The sequence below is a fragment of the Delphinapterus leucas genome, chromosome 3, assembly GCF_059928025.1.
Source record: "Delphinapterus leucas isolate spDelLeu-1000000601 "Yukka" chromosome 3, BTC_Dleu_Yukka2, whole genome shotgun sequence".
NCBI classification, from domain to species: Eukaryota; Metazoa; Chordata; class Mammalia; order Artiodactyla; family Monodontidae; genus Delphinapterus; species Delphinapterus leucas.
The window spans coordinates 54,462,828-54,482,736 of NC_143131.1; the positions used below are offsets into that span (position 1 = coordinate 54,462,828).

At 43.0% G+C, this 19,909-nt stretch overlaps 1 protein-coding gene across 5 annotated transcripts in view; it reads left to right on the top strand.

Annotated features, from left to right (window-relative positions):
* Positions 1 to 1,380: 1,380 nt before the first annotated feature.
* The window catches only part of MAST4 (microtubule associated serine/threonine kinase family member 4), a 569,622-nt gene continuing 551,093 nt past the window's right edge, over positions 1,381 to 19,909 (top strand). For all 5 annotated transcript variants that reach the window (XM_089908940.1, XM_089908926.1, XM_089908928.1 and 2 more), the window contains exon 1: positions 1,381 to 1,746. In XM_089908940.1, coding sequence (XP_089765066.1) covers positions 1,396 to 1,746 — 351 coding nt within the window. In that variant the 5' untranslated portion in view covers positions 1,381 to 1,395. The remainder of the gene's footprint in view (positions 1,747 to 19,909) is intronic.

The following is a 19,909-nucleotide window of genomic DNA, read 5'->3' on the forward strand; positions in this document are numbered from 1 at the left end:
TCATTTATTTCCCACTGCTGAGTTGACTGCTGGCTTCTGAGATATTCAAGTCACCCCATCACGCTGAAGGCCACCCAGAGAGGGCCTTAAGGTGATTCTATTGGTGCCCTTAGTGAAAGTTCTTTCTCCTAGTTCTTAGAGGTAAGGAAAATGAAGCAACCAGTCCTGCATCTTGTTGGTTTACAAGCCAGGGCTAGGAGAAAGTAAAGTGGAAATGTGATCTCTTTTCATCCTATGCTTAGCTGATGTGGAAAGACAGGCAATGGTGGGCCAGCAGCCCTCTCAAATTCAGTTTTGTCTAGTATCTGGCACAGTGCTGGGCATATTCTTGGTCCTAATTAAATACAGGGGCATAATTTGTCATTTTCCTCCCTTTCAAAAGGTACACGTCTTTGACTTAACTTTTTAATTTACAAACAGAAATAAAGACAGAAAATCGTCTTTTGAAAACTCTCCATGTGTCTAAGCCAGGCAGTCTGCTGAAGCTTTAAATATATTTGTTCTAATTCTGCTCATAGGGAGACAAGACAGATATGACTGTCTCCATTTCCAGTTGAGAACACTGACGCCCAGGGAGCTTAAGTGGAGAATCCGGGATCGGAGATCAGCTCGGTTTGGATGCACTCACTGTACCATGAAGTTTTCCCCTTTCTCCTCCAGCACGCTGGTGGGTGCGTGCATGTGTGTGACTGTGTGTGTGTGTTTCCTTTTACCCTTAAAGCCCAGCTACTTCTCCTTCTGGTCAGTTTCCTGGATTCCACTTTTTGGAAACGAAGTCCAGTTCTTGTCCAAGGTCTCACTGCCCTCTCGGCCATCTTCCCCTGGCGTTCCCAGGACGGCCAGCCGCTCCTTGGCTAAATTCAGAGTACCAGGCTTAGGCTCCGATTCCGGGCTCCATTCCCACCCTCCCAGGGCAGGTGCCTCGTTCCGGTCCCCAGGACCCCGACCCTGCAGCCAGAGCCTCGGCCCCGCCTCCCCTACCTGACGCAGGTGCGCCTGGGGCGCCGTAGCCTCCGCCCACCGGCGTGCCTGCTCTGCCATTGGTTCTCCCGGCTGCCCGTCTCTTTCGCTGGCCCCGCTCGGTCCCGGAGGGGTAGGTTTTACTGGAGAAGCCGCAGTCCCGGCGGCTCGGGCGCTGCGCAGAGTGCGGACCCGCGCTGGCATGTCCCCGCGCGTGGGAGCCCCAGTCGACCGCCGAGTGCGGGAGGCTGCTAACTTGGCTGCAGGCTCCGGGGGCCCGGCCGCGGCCATGTAGTTGCCGGCGGAGCTCTCTGCAGCCCGGGAGCGGCAGCGAGAGCGAGCAGGAGCCCAGCAGTTCGAGGCTTTCCCCGGAGGCGCTGAGTGCGTGCCGCGCCCTCGCCGGCCCTCGGGCCGCACTTTGGGCCCGAGAGGGAAATGGGGGAGAAAGTTTCGGAGGTGCTGGAGCCAGTGCTCCGCGGCTGCAGCGGCCACAGTGCCCGGACTCCCGCTCCTGCGGCGGCTGCCGCGTCCTCGCCGGGAGCTTCCTCTGCCGAGTCCTCATCGGGCTCAGAAACTCTGTCGGAGGAAGGGGAGCCCAGCTTCTCTCGCGAGCACCCGCCGCCGCCGCCGCCGGGCGGCGCTCGGCCGCCCGCCGCGTGTGCTCCCGCGCGCTTGGTGCCAGAGCGTGGAGTCTCCGCGCCGCCGCCGCAGCCGCCGCTGCCCGGAGGAACCGCGCCCCCCGCGCCCCGGGGCAGCAGCGCGTCCCAGGAAGAGCAGGATGAGGAGGTGGGCCCGCCTTCCCTCCCCCCCGCCACCGCCCCTCTGGTCCACGCTGCCAGGCGACCCCAGCTCTCCATCCCGCACGCGGGTGGTGGGCAGCGCGTGCTGGGGCCTGGAGAGGGGGAGGGACCCCAGATGCTGTGCCCCGAGCCCTGGGTAATGACAGTTAGGAGCTTCCCTGTGGGTCACCGGTTTCCCCATGGCTGTTACCTGTGTGTGTGTGTGTGTGTGTGTGTGTGTGCGCGCGCGCGTGTGCGTGCGTGTACATGTGCTGCCTGATAGTGTGCTTCTCCAGTGTCAAAGCAGCAAACTCCGTCGGTCAGGATCTGCTCATTTGGGTCTGTGAATGGACGTGAGCTGGACGCCTGGCTTGTCCCCACAACTTGAGACCTCGTTCTCCGAAGTGGGCGTTGCTTCCAACCGTAGCGCTTGGGCAGAGGGGGGGAGTGTGGTGAAGGGACGGTTGTGAGAGGAGAGTGGGTGTGTTGGAGGTGGGGGACGGCTGGCAGCGGTACCCGCGAAGTTGCGCGGCGGAGTTTCGGTTGCATTGGCCCCGGGGTCCCCCGCGGGTGGTTTTGGCTGGTTCCGCGGCGTCGGTCCTCCGGCCCTCGGCCGGCGGCGCTGACTTGCGCTTCTGCATCTCCGATTTGGACTTGTTCCGGGGTGTCCAGATGCGTGCTGGTCGCCAGACTGAATGGGGAACGTGCCCCCTTCTTCGGGGGACTGCGTCCATCCTGGTTTCTTGGAAGAATATTCGTGCAAAACTTGTGGGTCGCGTCCTGACACATTGAAACTATGACTTGGTGTCCTCTCGCCTGTTTTCTCTGGTTTTTTTCTGCTTTTGGAGGACAGTTAAGGAAGCATAAGGTTCTTGGTGTCTTTGATTGGTTGCTTTGGACGTTTCTTGAGGGGAAGTCATCTTGATCAGGGAAAGGCCATAAATAAAACATCACCCTAACAGAGCCTCCTTGTGAAGTTAATTCCTCAGTGCCAGTGTGGTATTTTCTTCCTCTCTGATGCGGTTAGTTTTAGTAATTGTCTCTGTCCGTCAGAAGATGCAAGCTGAGGCCAGTGCTCTGACAGTAGCCCCCTGGGACCCCAGCCTGGAGGCATAGACTGGATCTGGCGCAAAGTGAGGGGAGTCAAGTCCTAGCCTGGCAGAGATGGAGCAAACCCTAGTGGTGGGCCAAGCCTCTGGCAGTAACCAGAACCCATTCCCCAGTGCCCGGAGGAACGCGAGGATCCTGGACAGGTGCCTGGAGATTTGCTTTCTAGAACTGTCTCTGCTTCTGAATTGTGAGATCTTGGATGAGCTGATTCCTCTGAGGTCAGTTTAATAATCTGTAAAATGAGGGGTGTGACCAGTGAACTTCAAGGTAAAGTTTATTTCCACACGAACCCTCCCCTGATCAGGAATTTAGGATGGATCCAAAGTGCAGGTTGATCCTAGGGACAGGGTGCCGGGAGTTAAGCTGAGCATCACACCCAGCACAGAGTTACCTGACCAAACCCCCAGACTAAACGAGTGTTTTCAGTGGTTGCATCTCCCTCTGAAAGCTGCCATGCGTGTGCTGGCGTACTTGCCGAGATGAACACAGTGGCCACTGGGCAGTAGGGGGTATGACCCAACGTAATGATTTACCACTAGATTCTAATATAGCGTTGCCATCGGTAGAGAAGATGGTAGAGTTAGTTGCCCTATGTTTCCTGCGTAGCTAGGAGGGTACTTCATGATACACAACATGGTCTTGCAGATCCCAGGTGGGGGAAGTCAGGAACTTCTCACTTTTGATCCCAGTCCTGTAGCTGATTTATTGCCTGGCCTCAGGGTGACAGTGTTTTATTTTCTTGGAAGTGGATGTAAAGATAGCTTATTACACAGGCACTGCAGTGAGGAATGGTTGATTGAAACACATATTGGAAAGTGGAATGACTAAATAACATTGGTCAGTATTTGTGAAATCTCAGAATTGGATGTAAAGTGATACAGTATTGCAATTTATTGTGTAACTTAACCTGTGGCAGGGGATGCTGGAAATTGTCCATGAGTGGAAATCTTGACTTGCTCCGAGAATTTTAAAGAGAAACTAAAACTGTGGAGTAGAGAAGTTATAGCTTTGGTGAGAGGGGTTGAAGTCCAGTGCACATTTTCTGGCTCTTACACTGGTGCCAGTATGGTGCAGGGGTTCTTAGCCTTTGAGAGAGTGTTTTGGGTCTCTTTGAGAACCTAATGAACGCTCTCCCTCCTCTCCTCAGAAAACGGGCACCACTATAAATACCATTCTAGCAGGTTCAGTGAGGAACACTGGGTTACACACTCTCAGTTTGGTGGAAAGACCTGGGTTTGATTCCCGCCTCTGCCACCTTAACTAGATGTGAGGTATGGACCACTCAGCTGATGTAAGGCCTGATTTTTCCCCTCTTAAATGGGAATAATAGCAATAGGGTCATTAGGCATTTTATACATGCCACCTAGTTTAATTCTAGTATAGTATCTAACATTTAGCATGGAGTGCTAAGTAAATATTAATTTTTCAAGTTCATTTGTGATTAAAAATGTTGTGAAAGGAGGTACAAGTTTGGGCTGGCTTATTTTATTTTTGCATAATTAATCTGCTTCCTACTTTCAGAGAACCTGAGGCCTTGTCTATACTGTTTATTACCACTTTTTTAGTATTAGCTGGGAAACAGTTTTTATCTGGATCAGGTCGCATTATGGGAAGGCACTGTTAGCATAGTGTTAGTTATATGGTAGCAAGGCACCGAGGAGAAAGCCTTGAGGGAAACCCATAAAATGGAAGGAGGTTCATTTAGATTTAAAAATTGTTAGGTCTGGCTTGGGAGACTCATTGTCTTCCAGTTTTTTTTCAGTAAGTTACTGCATCAATTTTTAAAAAGCAGCAAAATTCAATTTCCTAGTGTATTATTGCAGTGCTAATTTTTTGGGCACCCTTGTTGAAGCTGCTTGCATATACTATTAATGTCAACAGTGTTTGACCTATTTCATATTTTATCTTACTGTCAATATTTGTGTAAACTTACAAAGTCTCATAGACTTAAATCAGCCCTTTAAGCTTTTGGTGTCTTAAAAACAATACTTTACCATGGCAGTGATTGTAGTTTTTATGTACTTAATAATCAAACACACGAGAGAGATAGTACATGGTTTTTTGTTTAAATAAAGTGCATCTCACTTAACCCCTGATAACTCAAGCCTGTGGATTTGGGGGATCTCTGCAAGTTGAGGGTAATGGACTGTGTTTCGGATAGTCATGATGATCTGGATTGGAGGAGCGTCCCTCTAACATTTCTGAGATTTGCTCTTAGGCGCTCTGCCCTGTCCCTTCTCAAAGCACCTTCTGATAACTCTCATAAAGTACTCAGTGCCGTTTGCTGTGTGTCGATGAACTCATAAGGGCAGGAATTTTGTCTTTGTGTGTTTAGCACAGTGCTTCTAATATATTAGTAGGGGCTTAGTACATATATGTTGAATGAAAGAGGAAAAATACATCTTTGAAAACGGTTGCACATTTGACTGAAGGGTGACCATGTGTGTATTGTTTTGTCTGTTGTGAATTATGCTTAAACCTCTAGATCTCTTATCAAAAAAGCTTCCTAAATCACAGTGAAAATATTATAAGCAGTTTTTCCAGGTAAATTTTGAAGAAAGTCAAATCAGTGAGGACCCACTCACAATGCCTGTGCAAGACTTGCGTATTTACTCTGCTTTTTATTGTGTGTGTTAGAACTTGAAACTTTCAGGGATTCTTAGAACGGCAGAAAAAAGGCTTATTAGCTAAAAGGATTTTCAACTCAATATAAAGACTCTAATTTTGTGTGTGTGTGTGTGTGTGTGGTGTGCGGGCCTTTCACTGTTGTGGCTTCTCCCATGGCGGAGCACAGGCTCCGGACGCGCAGGCTCAGCGGCCATGGCTCACGGCCCCAGCCGCTCCGCAGCATGCGGGATCTTCCCGGACCGGGGCATGAACCCGTGTCCCCTGCATCGGCAGGCGGACTCTCAACCACTGCGCCACCAGGGAAGCCCTAGTCATCCATTTTATCCACATAGTGTATACATGTCAATAGCAATCGCCCAACTCATCACACCACCACCACCCCACCACGGTTTTCCCCCCTTGGTGACCATACGTTTGTTCTCTACATCTGTGTCTCAATTTCTGCCCTGCAAACCGGTTCATCTGTACCATTTTTCTAGGTTCCACATACATGTGTTAATATACGATATTTGTTTTTCTCTTTCTGACTTACTTCACTCTGTATGACAGTCTCTAGATCCATCCACGTCTCAACAAATGACCCAATTTCGTTCCTTTATATGGCTGGGTAATATTTCATTGTATATATGTACCACATCTTCTTTATCCATTCGTCTATCAATGGGCATTTAGGTTGCTTCCATGACCTGGCTATTGTAAATAGTGCTGCAGTGAACATTGGGGTACATGTGTCTGTTTGAATTATGGTTTTCTCTGGGTATATGCCCAGTAGTGGGATTGCTGGATCATATGGTAATTCTATGTTTAGTTTTTTAAGGAGCCTCCATACTGTTCTCCATAGTGTCTGTATCAATTTACATTCCCACCAACAGTGCAAGAGGGTTCCCTTTTCTCCACACTCTCTCCAGCATTTGTTGTTTGTAGATTTTCTGATGATGCCCATTCTAACTGCTGTGAGGTGATACCTCATTGTACTTTTGATTTTCATTTCTCTAATAATTAGTTATGTTGAGCAGCTTTTCATGTGCTTCTTGGCCATCTGTATGTCTTCTTTGGAGAAATGTCTATTTAGGTCTTCTGCCCATTTTTGGATTGGGTTGTTTGTTTTTTTAATATTGAGCTGCATGAGCTGTTTATATATTTTGGAGATTAATCCTTTGTTCGTTGATTCGTTTGCAAATATTTTCTGCCATTCTGAGGGTTGTCTTTTCATCCTGTTTATGGTTTCCTTTGCTGTACAAAAGCTTTTAAGTTTCATTAGGTCCCTTTGTTTATTTTTGTTTTTATTTCCGTTACTCTAGGAGGTGGATCAAAAAGGATCTTGCTGTGATTTATGTCAAAGAGTGTTCTTCCTATGTTTTCCTCTAAGAGTTTTATAGTGTCTGGTCTTACATTTAGGTCTCGAATCCATTTTGAGTTTATTTTTGTGTATGGTGTTAGGGAGTATTCTAATTTCATTCTTTTACATGTAGCTGTCCAGTTTTCTCAGCACACTTATTGAAGAGGCTGCCTTTTCTCCATTGTATATCTTTGCCTCCTTTGTCATAGATTAGTTGACCATAGGTGTGTGGGTTTATCTCTGGCCTTTCTATCTTGTTCCATTGATCTGTATTTCTGTTTTTGTGCCAGTACCATATTGTCTTGATTACTGTAGCTTTGTAGTATAGTCTGAAGTCAGGGAGCCTGATTCCTCCAGCTCTGCTTTTTTCCCTCAAGACTGCTTTGGCTATTCGGGGTCTTTTGTGTCTCCATACAAATTTTAAGATTTTTTTGTTCTAGTTCTGTAAAAAATGCCATTGGTAATTTGATAGGGATTGCATTGAATCTGTAGATTGCTTTGGGTAGTATAGTCATTTTCACAATATCGATTCTTCCAACCCAAGAACATGGTATATCTCTCCATCTGTTGGTATCATCTTTAATTTCTTTCATCAGTGTCTTATAGTTTTATGCATACAGGTCTTTTGTCTCCCTAGGTAGGTTTATTCCTAGGTATTTTAGTCTTTTTGTTGCAATGGTAAATGGGAGTGTTTCCTTAATTTATATTTCAGATTTTTCATCATTAGTATATAGGAATGCAAGAGATTTCTGTGCATTAATTTTGTATCCTGCAACTTTACCAAATTCATTGATTAGCTCTAGTAGTTTTCTGGTGACGTCTTTAGGATTCTCTATGTATAGTATCATGTCATCTGCAAACAGTGACAGTTTTACTTCTTCTTTTCCAATTTGTATTCCTTTTATTTCTTTTTCTTCTCAATTGCCCTGGCTAGGACTTCCAAAACTATGTTGAATAATAGTGGTGAGAATGGACATCCTTGTCTTGTTCCTGATCTTAGAGGAAATGCTTTCAGTTTTTCACCATTGAGAATGATGTTTGCTGTGGGTTTGTCCTGTATGGCCTTTATTATGTTGAGGTAGGTTCCCTCTATGCCCACTTTCTGGAGAGTTTTTATCTTAAATGGGTGTTGAATTTTGTCAAAAGCTTTTTCTGCATCTATTGAGATGATCATATGGTTTTTATTTTTCTAATTTGTTAATATGGTGTATCACATTGACTGATTTGTGTATATTGAAGAATCCTTGCATCCCTTGGATAAATCCCACTTGATCATGGTGTGTGATCCTCTTAATGTGTTGTTGGATTCTGTTTGCTAATATTTTGTTGAGGATTTTTGCATCTATATTCATCAGTGATATTGGTCTGTAATTTTCTTTTTTTGTAGTGTCTTTGTCTGGTTTTGGTATCAGGGTGGTGGTGGCCTCATAGAAGGAGTTTGGGAGTGTTCTTTCCTCCACAGTTTCTTGGAAGAGTTTGAGAAGGATGGGTTTTAGCTCTTCCCTAAATGTTTGATAGAATTCACCTCTGAAGCCATCTGGTCCTAGACTTTTTTTGTTGGAAGATTTTTCATCACAGTTTCAGTTTCATTACTTGTGATTGGTCTGTTCATATTTTCTATTTCTTCCTGGTTCAGTCTTGGATGATTATACCTTTCTAAGAATTTGTCCATTTCTTCCAGGTTGTCCATTTTATTGGCATAGAGTTGCTTGTAGTAGTCTCTAAGGATGCATTGTATTTCTGCAGTGTCTGTTGTAACTTCTCCTTTTTCATTTCTAATTTTATTGATTTGAGTCCTCTCCCTCTTTTTCTTGATGAGTCTGGCTAATGGTTTATCAATTTTATTTATCTTCTCAAAGAACCAGCTTTTAGTTTTATTGATCTTTGCTATCGTTTCCTTCATTTCTTTTTCATTTATTTCTGATCTGATCTTTATGATTACTTTCCTTCTACTAACTTTGGGGTTTTTTTGTTCTTCTTTCTCTAATTGCTTTAGGTGCAAGGTTAGGTTGTTTATTCGAGATTTCTCCTGTTTCTTAAGGTAGGATTGTATTGCTGTAAACTTCCCTCTTAGAACTGCTTTTGCTGCATCCCATAGGTTTTGGGTCGTCGTGTCTCCATTGTCATTTGTTTCTAGGTATTTTTTGATTTCCTCTTTGATTTCTTCAGTGATCACTTCGTTATTAAGTAGGGTATTGTTTAGCCTCCGTGTGTTTGTATTTTTTACAGATCTTTCCCCCCCCACTATTATTGTGTTACTGTTGATTTCCTCTTTTATAGCTGTTAGCAGTTGCCTTATGTATTGAGGTGCTCCTATGTTGGGTGCATATATTTTTATAATTGTTATATCTTCTTCTTGGATTGATCCTTTGATCATTATGTAGTGTCCTTCCTTGTCTCCTGCAATATTCTTTATTTTAAAGTCTATTTTATCTGATGTGAGTATTGCTACTCCAACTTTCTTTTGATTTCCATTTGCATGGAATATCTTTTTCCACCCCCTCACTTTCAGTCTGTATGTGTCTCTAGGTCTGAAGTGGGTCTCTTGTAGACAGCATATATATGGGTCTTGCTTTTGTATCCATTCAGCAAGCCTGTGTCTTTTGGTTGGAGCATTTAATCCATTCATGTTTAAGGTAATTATTGATATGTATGTTCCTATGACCACTTTCTTAATTGTTTTGGGTTTGTTTTTGTAGGTTCTTTTCTTCTCTTGTGTATCCCACTTAGAGAAGTTCCTTTAGCATTTGTTGCAGAGCTGGTTTGGTGGTGCTGAATTCTCTTAGCTTTTGCTTGTCTGTAAAGCTTTTGATTTCTCCATTGAATCTGAATGAGATCCTTGCTGGGTAGAGTAATCTTGGTTGTAGGTTCTTCTCTTTCATCAGTTTAAGTTATCATGCCACTCCCTTCTGGCTTGTAGAGTTTCTGCTGAGAAATTAGCTGTTAACCTTATGGGAGTTCCTTTGTGTGTTATTTTTTTGTTTTTCCCTTGCTGCTTTCAGTAATTTTTCTTTGTCTTTAATTTTTGCCAATTTGATTACTATGTGTCTCAGCGTGTTTCTCCTTGGGTTTATCCTGTATGGGACTCTCTGCGCTTCCTGGACTTGGGTGGCTATTTCCTTTCCCACCTTAGGGAAGTTTTCGACTATAATCTCTTCAGGTATTTTCTCGGGTCCTTTCTCTCTCTCTCTTCTCCTTCTGGGACCCCTATAATGCGAATGTTGTTGTGTTTCATGTTATCCCAGAGGTCTCTTAGGCTGTCTTCATTTCTTTTCATTCTTTTTTCTTTATTTTGTTCTGTAGCAGTGAATTCCACCATTCTGTCTTCCAGGTCACTTATCCGTTCTTCTGCCTCAGTTATTCTGCTATTGATTTCTTCTAGTGTAGTTTTCATTTTAGTTATTGTATTGTTCATCTCTGTTTGTTCTTTAATTCTTCTAGGTCTTTGTTAAACATTTCTTGCATCTTCTCGATCTTTGCCTCCATTCTCTTTCCAGGGTCCTGGATCATCTTCACTATCATTATTCTGAATTCTTTTTCTGGAAGGCTGCCTATCTCCACTTCATTTAGTTTTTTTTGGGGGGGGGTTATCTTGTTGCTTTATCTGGTGCATAGCCCTCTCCCTTTTTATCTTGTCTATGTTTCTGTGAATGTGGTTTTCATTCCACATGCTGCAGGATTGTAGTTCTTTTTTGTGGGGATGTCTTTTAACTGTTCTATTAATGATGTGAGTTTGAAGACTGCTCTTAATGTTATGCATAGATGTGTAGATGAATGTCTGGTCTTTACTGGTGAAGAGAATAAATAACAAAGAGCAACCATGAATTCAGTAAAACTTTTCACTGAATTGGTGTTTTATGAATCATAGAAGCTACATAATTTGAAAAGAAGAGTAGTGTGTAAATCTTGGCATGTTTATTATTGAGTCTGCTTTTGACTCCCTGCTTCAATAAGAGCCACAGGTTTAGAACGTCAGTCAGCCAATGTATATTGACTCTTGGGAAGCATCATCTTGGGTACTGAAAACACGAGGGTGGACAAGACAGAGATAGTTTTGACTTCACAAAGCTTCTAGTGTAGTGGGGGAGATAGTCCCTAGTCATAGTGGCTAGCCACATGAGTTTTCATTAATTGGTTCCCAACATGGTAGATGGGGAACAGCCTCTGAGGGAGTGTGCACCTCATCTCCCCTGGGAGGTGGGGACTGCCTCACTGAGGAGTTATTGGGGAAGGGCAGGGACAAGAGTAATGCAGGTAGCAGAGGGAGCGGTGCGGGTCTGGGGGCTGAGGACTCTGGGTCACGTGTGTGGAGCCGAGGAGGGCATGGCCTGGGGGGACGCTGGAGAGAGAAGCAGCGGCTGGGTCATGCACACCTTTTGGACTTTATTCTAAGGCACCGGGAGCCACCGAAGGTTTGAAGCAAGGAAGTGACTCCATCGGATTGGTGTTTTGGGAAGCCAGGCAGCCTGGAGCCCACCTGTGGGGAACTGCAGGTGTAGCTTGTTGAAATGTTCCAGGTTATCAGGGAGCTGATGACCTGAGAAGAAGCCATCTTAATAAGCGATGTGTCCGCGGAACTGGGGGCTCCTTCCTGGTGGCTCAGGCGTCCAGGAAGTGGAACAGGGTCGAGAGAACACCTTCGTGTGGCTATTAATGCTGCTCTTCACTGCTGTGTTGCCTTAAGCCTAGTATTTGTTGAAGGAAAACCTTTAATGATGAATGGAGACAGAGAACAGGGCCTTGCGAATGCTCACGCCCACAGTCAGTTGCAGGGGACGTTGACCTGAGGTGAAAGGAAGAGAAATTGCCTGGAGGCGGTGTGACATCCTCTGGTGGTGGGAAGTGTGGTGTTTGTGAGCTAACACGCATTATGAGAGTCTGGCTTATTTGCTTGGATGTTCCTAAAGAACGTAGGGTCAGAGTCAGGGAAGGGCTGAGGCTTTTACCCTTTCCACCCCGGGTCTGAGGTATTCTAGGAAATGTCAAATGTTTATATTTCACCAGTGTTTCGGAGCCAGTGACAAAGGCTGACTCTCTGTTCCCTCAGACTTAGTGGATACAGTGTATGAGTCCAGCTGTTTTTCATTTTGCCCCTGCAAGGAAGGGTGTGGAAGCACGTTAGAGTACGGGCTGTGAAGATGGTAAACTGCAGGAAGAATCCTGGTAGAAAAGTTCTCATGATGAGAAGGGTCCATAACCTGGTGTTAGAGAAAACTGAGCGGTGTGTGTGTGTGTGTGTGTGTGTGTGTGTGTGTGTATGTACAGGTACGCATGCGCCTGTATATCTAAGAAGAGATAATTGTCCTTTTTAGATGGAAGACACCCCAGGCCATGTTAAAGCATGGTCGCACATTCTGTAGTGTTGCCTGGAAAGGACTTGTGCCCCCTCCTCCATCCCTTCAGACCAGCAGCCAGTGTTCCCTACTCTGGGGTCAGGGTCTGTATTGCCTAAGGGTACAGACCAGTGTTCCCAGTTCAGCCACTTATAGGCCATGTGCCTTTGGAAAGGTTATTAATACTGAGAATGTTTCCTTGTCTGTAAAATGGACATGCCAGTATTTATTGCAGAGGGTCGTTATGAGAATTAATGAGGTGTTTTATATTGAGGACCCAGCATGATTCCTGGCATGTAGTATGCATTCCATGATGGTGTTTGCTAATATGACTGAGTATGGAAAAGCTGGTTGATGCAGAATATCAGCTCCATAGCCAGGAATAATCGGAAGCCTAGACGTCGCTTCCCTGACGGATTATGCTACCGGCATGGTTTGCTGGTGGTTCTGGGAGGCCCTTTCATTCATAAGTAGGTAGATATGTAACATAGCGATCACTTTTAAATTCATGGACACAGCATTTCTTACCATGTACTAATAGCAAAGCCTCATGGTTCATTAACTCTTCTGTAGACACGATCTCTCTTTTGCTCATGGAACCTGCTGTTAGTGATCATGTATTAAATGATATCCTAAAAGACTGTGAACGTGCAAATTACTAGCTATGCCCAGGGATTTAGTAAGAAGACAGCATGTCACCCCTGTGGTGAGGCTGGTGACATGACCAGGTACTTCATGATGATCTGGGGGCTGAGAAGGGAGTAACAAGGAAATCAGATGATTTTCTGGAAGCCAACTTTGGTTCCTGTAAGCATCGGGTGGGGAGGCAGGTGGTCCAGGGGCCACCCCAACTTCACAGAGGGGAAATCCGTTAGACATGTGATAGAACTATTAAAAATGCAAGAACTCATGTATGTGAATTGTCCGACAAAAAGTCTGTTATGTCCCTTTGGGGCAATGTAAACATTTCAATTTTTTAAGGCAAAATTGCAAAAACCTAGGAGTGCTTTTGATATAACTCAGATAAATGCTGGTGCAGTGACTGCAGGTCGTTTTCCCTTCCAGCAGCCTGGTGCTCTGCCCTGTGTACCTGTTTAGGTTGACATTTACACAGCTTTGCATCTTTTAGTTCAAGGATGACTGTGTCCTTTTGTGTCTCTGATATTTAGCCCAGTTTCTTATCTGGTCCTATTATTTTGGGGGTAGAGCATAAGATCAAATACGATTAAGCAGAAGTCTCTTTCTCCAGCAGCTTGTGTGCACTTGTTTCTTTCCCTGTCTTTGTCCTTCTCTCTCACCTGGTTCAGAATTCCTGGAAAGGATTGGACAGTAGTCACGTGTGTTTCCAGGCTTAGGAGAGAAAACCCTTAAATGTGAAATGTCAGTTCAGGACCGTGGTCAGCGGTACACAAACATTCAAGTCACATTTAAATGTATAGAACTTGTGTGAAATTTCTGGTTGCTTCTCCAACTTCTCTTAATGAAAAGCATTCACTGCTTATTTAGTAATTTGAATTCATAACTAGGCACATGTGTCTGTGAGACAGCTTATAAATTTGTACCCTAGGCCTGTACTCTTTTGCTAGCCCATCAATTCTCCTCTTAGACACAGTCCATATATTTTTGATTATGGTGCTTACTTCCACTGAACCTTTCAGCCTGAATGCTCTGTATTGATATTGGGGGCAGGGGGAGGTGGAGGGGAGGATGGAAATACTGACAAATTGGCTTCCTTTTCTTAACTAATTTCATAGGCTACGGTGTGGAAAACGAAAATTTAATTTTAACTTTCTTGACTGTTTATTTTTGAGGTGTTTTCAGTGGCCAACAAGCTCACAGGTGCACCCAGTTTAGTGTGGGTAGCTGAATATACATTCACAAACTTACATCAGGTGTGTGTCTTTTGGCCTCTGCCTTAGTACTTGGTCAGCTACTTTTTTAATAAGCTGAGAAGTTAGGTATATTGTTCCCTCCTGGTTGATGATTTTGTGCCTTTCCAAGTTTGTTTTAAAAATAATATCATCATATCTTGGGGTTCTGGTGTTAATGTGTGTCATAACTGGCATTTCTTTATACAGAGATGGATGTACCTTCTGCAATGCAGGAAGGGTCCCAGTGCCTCACCAGTGGTAGGGAAATAAAGTAAAATTGGGTTAAAATTGGTGGTTAAAATGTTATGTCCCTGTACACTGTCCTTGAGACTTATATTCTCAGAAATTACAAATTTAAAATTGCTTCTTAGGGCAATCATTGCTAGGTAAACTGCATTAAGGTATTGATATAGAATGCAGTTATGATGAAATCCATTTTGTGTATAAAGTTTAAGTGATTATTTTCACAAAGAGGTTCTTTATGAATAAATGGATTCCATAGGAATGTGTCTAGCTCCTATACACTCAAACTCACAGAATTTGCTTTGTCACTCCCTTGGTTTTAGCTGGAGTGCTTAATTGAAAGCACCTGAGGCTTAATTGAAATCATCAGCCCAGGGCAGCCCTGAGGCTACTCACTTAGATGGAGCCAAGAAGAGATGGGGAGAGTTGCTCCAGAGAAAAGGGCAGTCCCAAATGTTTGTTTGGAGAGAAAGGACCCTCAGAAAGTTTTACTTAAGGAGAACTTCAGACTCATCTCAAATGAGTAGAGTACAAATCAGAAAGACCCAAGAAAATGCTGACCTTCCTGTTCTTGTGGCTCTTATGAGACTAGTTAAGTTGAATCGCCAGGTTAAGCCAGTGTAGCCTTAGTGTAAACACTGAGTGAGCATGTGTGAGCACGAGAGAGCGAAGGAGAACGAGAGAAAAACTGCTTGTCAAGTAAGGAAAGACTATCTTCTCTTTCCCCTACGTTTTGGTACTTTATGTGTTGTTGAAATCTTACCTTTGTAAATTTTACTTCATGTACCACTTTATTTCTTTGGGATTTCTTGTTTTTTTGTTCTATAGACACTGTTTCCCTAATAAGCTACCGCGGTTCACTGTTGTTTGGGAAGAGGAGGATGGTCCAAAATGTGCCTCTGAGACCTTTCAGGACTCGCTTTAATCCGTGGTGATGGCGGGTCCTAGCCCTGATGTGGAGTCTCTTAGGAGGACAAGAGATAACATGGGCATTCTCACTGTGAAGTCTCTTGGTTTTCTTTATTATAATGTCAATATCACTTTGACTTTTCAAGACTTCTGCTTTTGAAATTAAAACATTTCTACTTGGAAAAAGCTGAGGGCAACGGTTTTAAAATTAATAGAATAAGACCTGTTGGGAAGAGTTAGACTGACAGAGTAGCAATGTGACAGTTGTGTAACCTGCTACAATCATACTGTTTTAAAAAATTATTTCTGAGTCATCACTTTCTGTGTGTTAGGTTGCCTGTCATTCTGTGTTCTAAATCATTCCTGTTTCTTTCATCCCCTTTTTTATATATAGCTTGGTCATCAGAATTTTAAAAAGAACATCACAAATCACTTTGGTTGGAAGAGTGTAGTAAAACCTTTGTTAAACAGAATGTTTGGGGGAGAGACTTTTTTTTGGTTACTCAGTTTTATGATTCACTGAAAATTAACTTGAAAGCTCTTTTGCTCTCACTTTGTTGTTTACCTTTTTTCTTATAATTTCGAGGTGTGGTTTTCCTGCCTTATTTTGTGCTGAACAAGTTAGCTTTTTTTTGTTTTTGATTATTGGACATATTGTAATGCTTTAGGGCTCTCACTTTGGGTATCGATCACCTTTGAAAACTATTGAAGATGGAAAAGCGCATAAGAAGTATAAAATTGCATGTGCTATTAACAAATAGTCTTTATTTCTTTAACTTTAAAGTTGAAGTTAGCAAAGTACTTTTTTTCTGAGGGTTGTGCTGCATTATCTTTGTTCCTGGGTTATGCCAGATCTCGTATATCTTATTAAAATTTGTACAGTACTTAACCAGTTTGCACAGGATTTCCTGATACTATTTCAACTGTTCTCTCCTTCTCATTTTGTACACACTTCTTTTTGTAGTATAGTTAATAGTTTCTCTCTCCTTCACCCCACTAGACTGTATAACGTTGAGAGGGTCACTTAGCCACAGTATGGTAGTGTGGGCCAATTGAATTACCAATTAAGCTTAAAAAGACTTTTGTAAAAGTTGAGTAAATGCACGTAAAGCACTCAGAATGGTGTCTTGACACAAATATGCCTCGATGGCAATTTGGGGCAATACTTATTATTATCCACTATATGTCCTGTCCATTTGGCATTAAGAGTTTGAGTTAAGTATCTGCAGAACTTTTAAGGTCGGGGGAAGATTTAACTCGTGGCCTAAAACCCAGGATCATAGGTTTAATGGTCTGAGTGGGTTTCTACAAATGAAGTTTTGACTATAAACCAATTCTTAATTTTCTGTTAGCGTTGGGAAACCGTATTCTGTTAAGTTGTTCACTACCATCACACTTGTAGCTCTAAGCCATTTTTGGCCACATGTTTAAAGGAATTATTTTAATTGCTGATGAAATATTGACAACTATCCTTAAAATTTTAACAGTGATCCTGGGCTGTATTCATTAGTGCTCAGGATAAACTGCTGTCAGTGGAAATGTCAGGAATTCTGGCAACTTTGTCAGGGCTGGATAAGTGGTGATGTAGGAGTTGGGAGTTGAACTGTGCCTTGGCTCCTTGCTGGGCAAGGAATTAGCCTCCATGGTCTTCCTTGTGTGATGAAAGGCGGTCCTTTCTGCTCCAGTTTTTTATTTCATCTTACTATAGAAACATTGATTTAAAAATTTAAAGTTGTCATCAGTATATAATTTGTTACAGAACTGTCATTCACATTTGTCTTTTGATGAATTTGAATTTGCGAATAGGCACATGCTTAAACGTACAGAAGAAATAGAGTTTACGTATATGTTCTGCTTTTGTTTATCTTTTAAAATTATTTGGTATGTTTCTGTCAGTCATCATGAATACATGTTGAGTGTGCTCTTACCTCCCAAACCTGCAAACTCTGGATAACAAGGTCACTTTTGCATTTTTCTTGATGCAGTAGCACACTGTTGTGTGTACCAGAAATTACTGTTGTAGGTGAAATGATAAAGATGGTTTTTTGGTGCTAGCTCTCAGAGACTGACTGCAGAGTGGGATCTTTTTCCCTGAGAGCATCCGCAGATCCTTAGATGAGTAGCAGAATTTGCTTATTCACAATAGCCTCCAAAGAGCAACTTGGGTTTGGAATTTGCTTGCTGCCTGGAATTACTCTGGGGCACATGTCCTGTCACAAGTCTGTCAATCCCATGTTCTAGACCAGAAACCTTTTGATTTTTAAAAATCATCCTTTCATTTAAAAGATGTGTATGAGCTCTGCTACCCTGGGCAGCCAGGGCCCTCTTGTACTGTTCTGGATCTTAGCCACCCAGCCCTTGTAGTGGACTAAAGTTTGTTTGCAAAGTTAAATCAGAATCTATAGGGAGAAATTACTTTTTACCAGTGTGGTGATTTTTTTTTTTTTTTAAACCAGAGGCTGGCAGCTCCAGCCTAAGCTGTTAGCCTAAGCTTTTGGGATTTTTTTATAAGTTCGTTTGAAAGTCAGTTGCTTGCAGAGTGTGAAGTCCCATAGAGACGTTTTGAATGGTGATTTGGTTTCCTGATCAGCCTACAAAAGACTGATTGACCCCTAGAATGGAATGTAAAGTCCGAGAAATGGGATAATAATGCTAGAAATGGTGAAGGAAGTAGAATTTTGGATTTGAAAGGTCAAAGGCTGCTTAGCATCCTGTTTTATCTAGAGAGATAAGTATACCTTGGCCAGAGCGGGTACCTGAGCCCAGACCTTCTGATCTGTATCTGTTCCTGCCAGCTGGAAAGTGTCACCTCTAGCTTTCTGTCTCTAACATGAAGTTCTTTTTGGGGTACTGAGGGGCAGTATAACATCTTCTTGAGGTGGATGACTGTGGCACAAGTAAACCTTGGCTGTCCTCAACATCTGAACACCTGAATGAGCAGGGCCCTGCCCTCCCAGGTGTTCTGAGTTAGTGAACAGGTGAGCTTGGGGAGCCTCCACTCCATCCACATGGTAGCTCTGGGTATCCTCCTGGAGGTGTGGCAATGACCTTTCTTTGTCTTTAGGGCACCTACATGGGTGCCCAAGACGCCTTCACATATTGGGGCAAATTATTTTAACCCAAAACATTGTCTCCTGCCACTTTTCAGTTCAGTTCTAATGGAGGAAACCTGCAAAGACTCAGAATTTAAGGTAGAAGGTAGGAGATACCACCTTACACCTGTTAGAATGGCTGTTATCAGAAACACAAGTATGCGCAAAGGTGTGGAGAAAAATGAACCCTTGTGCACTGTTGGTGGGAATGTAAATTGGTGCAGCCACTATGGAGAACAGTATGGAGGGTCTTCAAAAAATAGAACTACTATATGATCCAGCAATTCCACTTCTGGGTATTTATCCAAAGAAAACGAAAACACTAACTCATATATGCACACCCATGTTCACTGCAGCATTTTATAATAGCCAAGATATGGAAACAAACGTCCATCGATGGATGAAGATGTGGAGTGTGTGTGTTCTGTATATACATAATGGAATGTTACTCAGCCATAAGAAATGAAATACTGCCATTTGTGACAACATGGATGGATCCCTAAGGCATTATGCTAGGTTAAATAAGTCAGAGAAGGACAAATACTTTATGATCTCACTTATATGTGTAATCTTAAAAAAAAAAACCAAACTCGTAGACAGAATAGATTGGTGGTTGCCAGTGGCAGCAGGGGTGTGGGGCTATGGGCAAAATGGGTGAAGGGGGTTAAAAGGTACAAACTTCCAGTTATAAAATAAGTTCTGGGGATGTAATGTACAGCCTGGTGACTATAGTTAATAATACTCTACTGCATATTTGAAAGTTGCTAAGAGTAGGTCTCAAGTTTTCATCACAAGAAAAAAATTAGTGACTATGATGATGGATAACTAGTTAACTAGACTTAACTGTGGTGATCATTTTCTAATATGTACAAATATTAATCATGTACAACTGAGACTAATATAATTTTATTAATTATATCTCAATTTAAAAAAATGGTGGAAGGTGGTTACCTTTGAAAACCCATCAGAGTGCCTTTTAAATAAACCCAGTACTATTAAGAGAAGTAACTAGGGGTTAATTCTCCAAAACAGTGTTTCTTTGTATAATAACATGTCTTTGCAGAACAAATGCTGTTTTAATTTGCATAGTCTGTCTCTTTCAAACTAGCAGACATTAAATTCTCCCATGCTTGTTCTTTTAGTTTAACTCAGACGAGAGGAGTGATAGATCCTGTAGATGAGGCTGTAAATATTGCCACATATACTTGTTCCATTGGGGCTTTACACTTAAATGTGTATTTTTAAGGCCTTTTTTCCCGAACCTGAATCCAGAGCTGAGGAAGGGCGGCTGCATCACTGCAACTGGAGGATGGTTTTTCTTCACTGTGCTGTGAGCTGCTGTTTTTCTTTGTTCTCTATCCCCTCTCTCTCTCCCCTCCCCTCATGGGAGGGTTAAGGCTGAGTTGTGGAATTAGTGCAATTTTTTTAAAAAGAGTTGGTGAAGGCCCCATCCAAAGAGTTTATAGCTATGTTCCAGCAACAAGGATGATTTCCTCAGAGCCTCTCTAAATGTCCCTTTAGAGATCATTTGTGGTAATTAAAAGGAAAGTAAAACACAGATTGTTGAAAAATGATAAATATAGGTTTACCAAGTGATTTCGTGATGCTAGATGGAAGCCCTGCTGAGAAGCATCACGGGTACTCT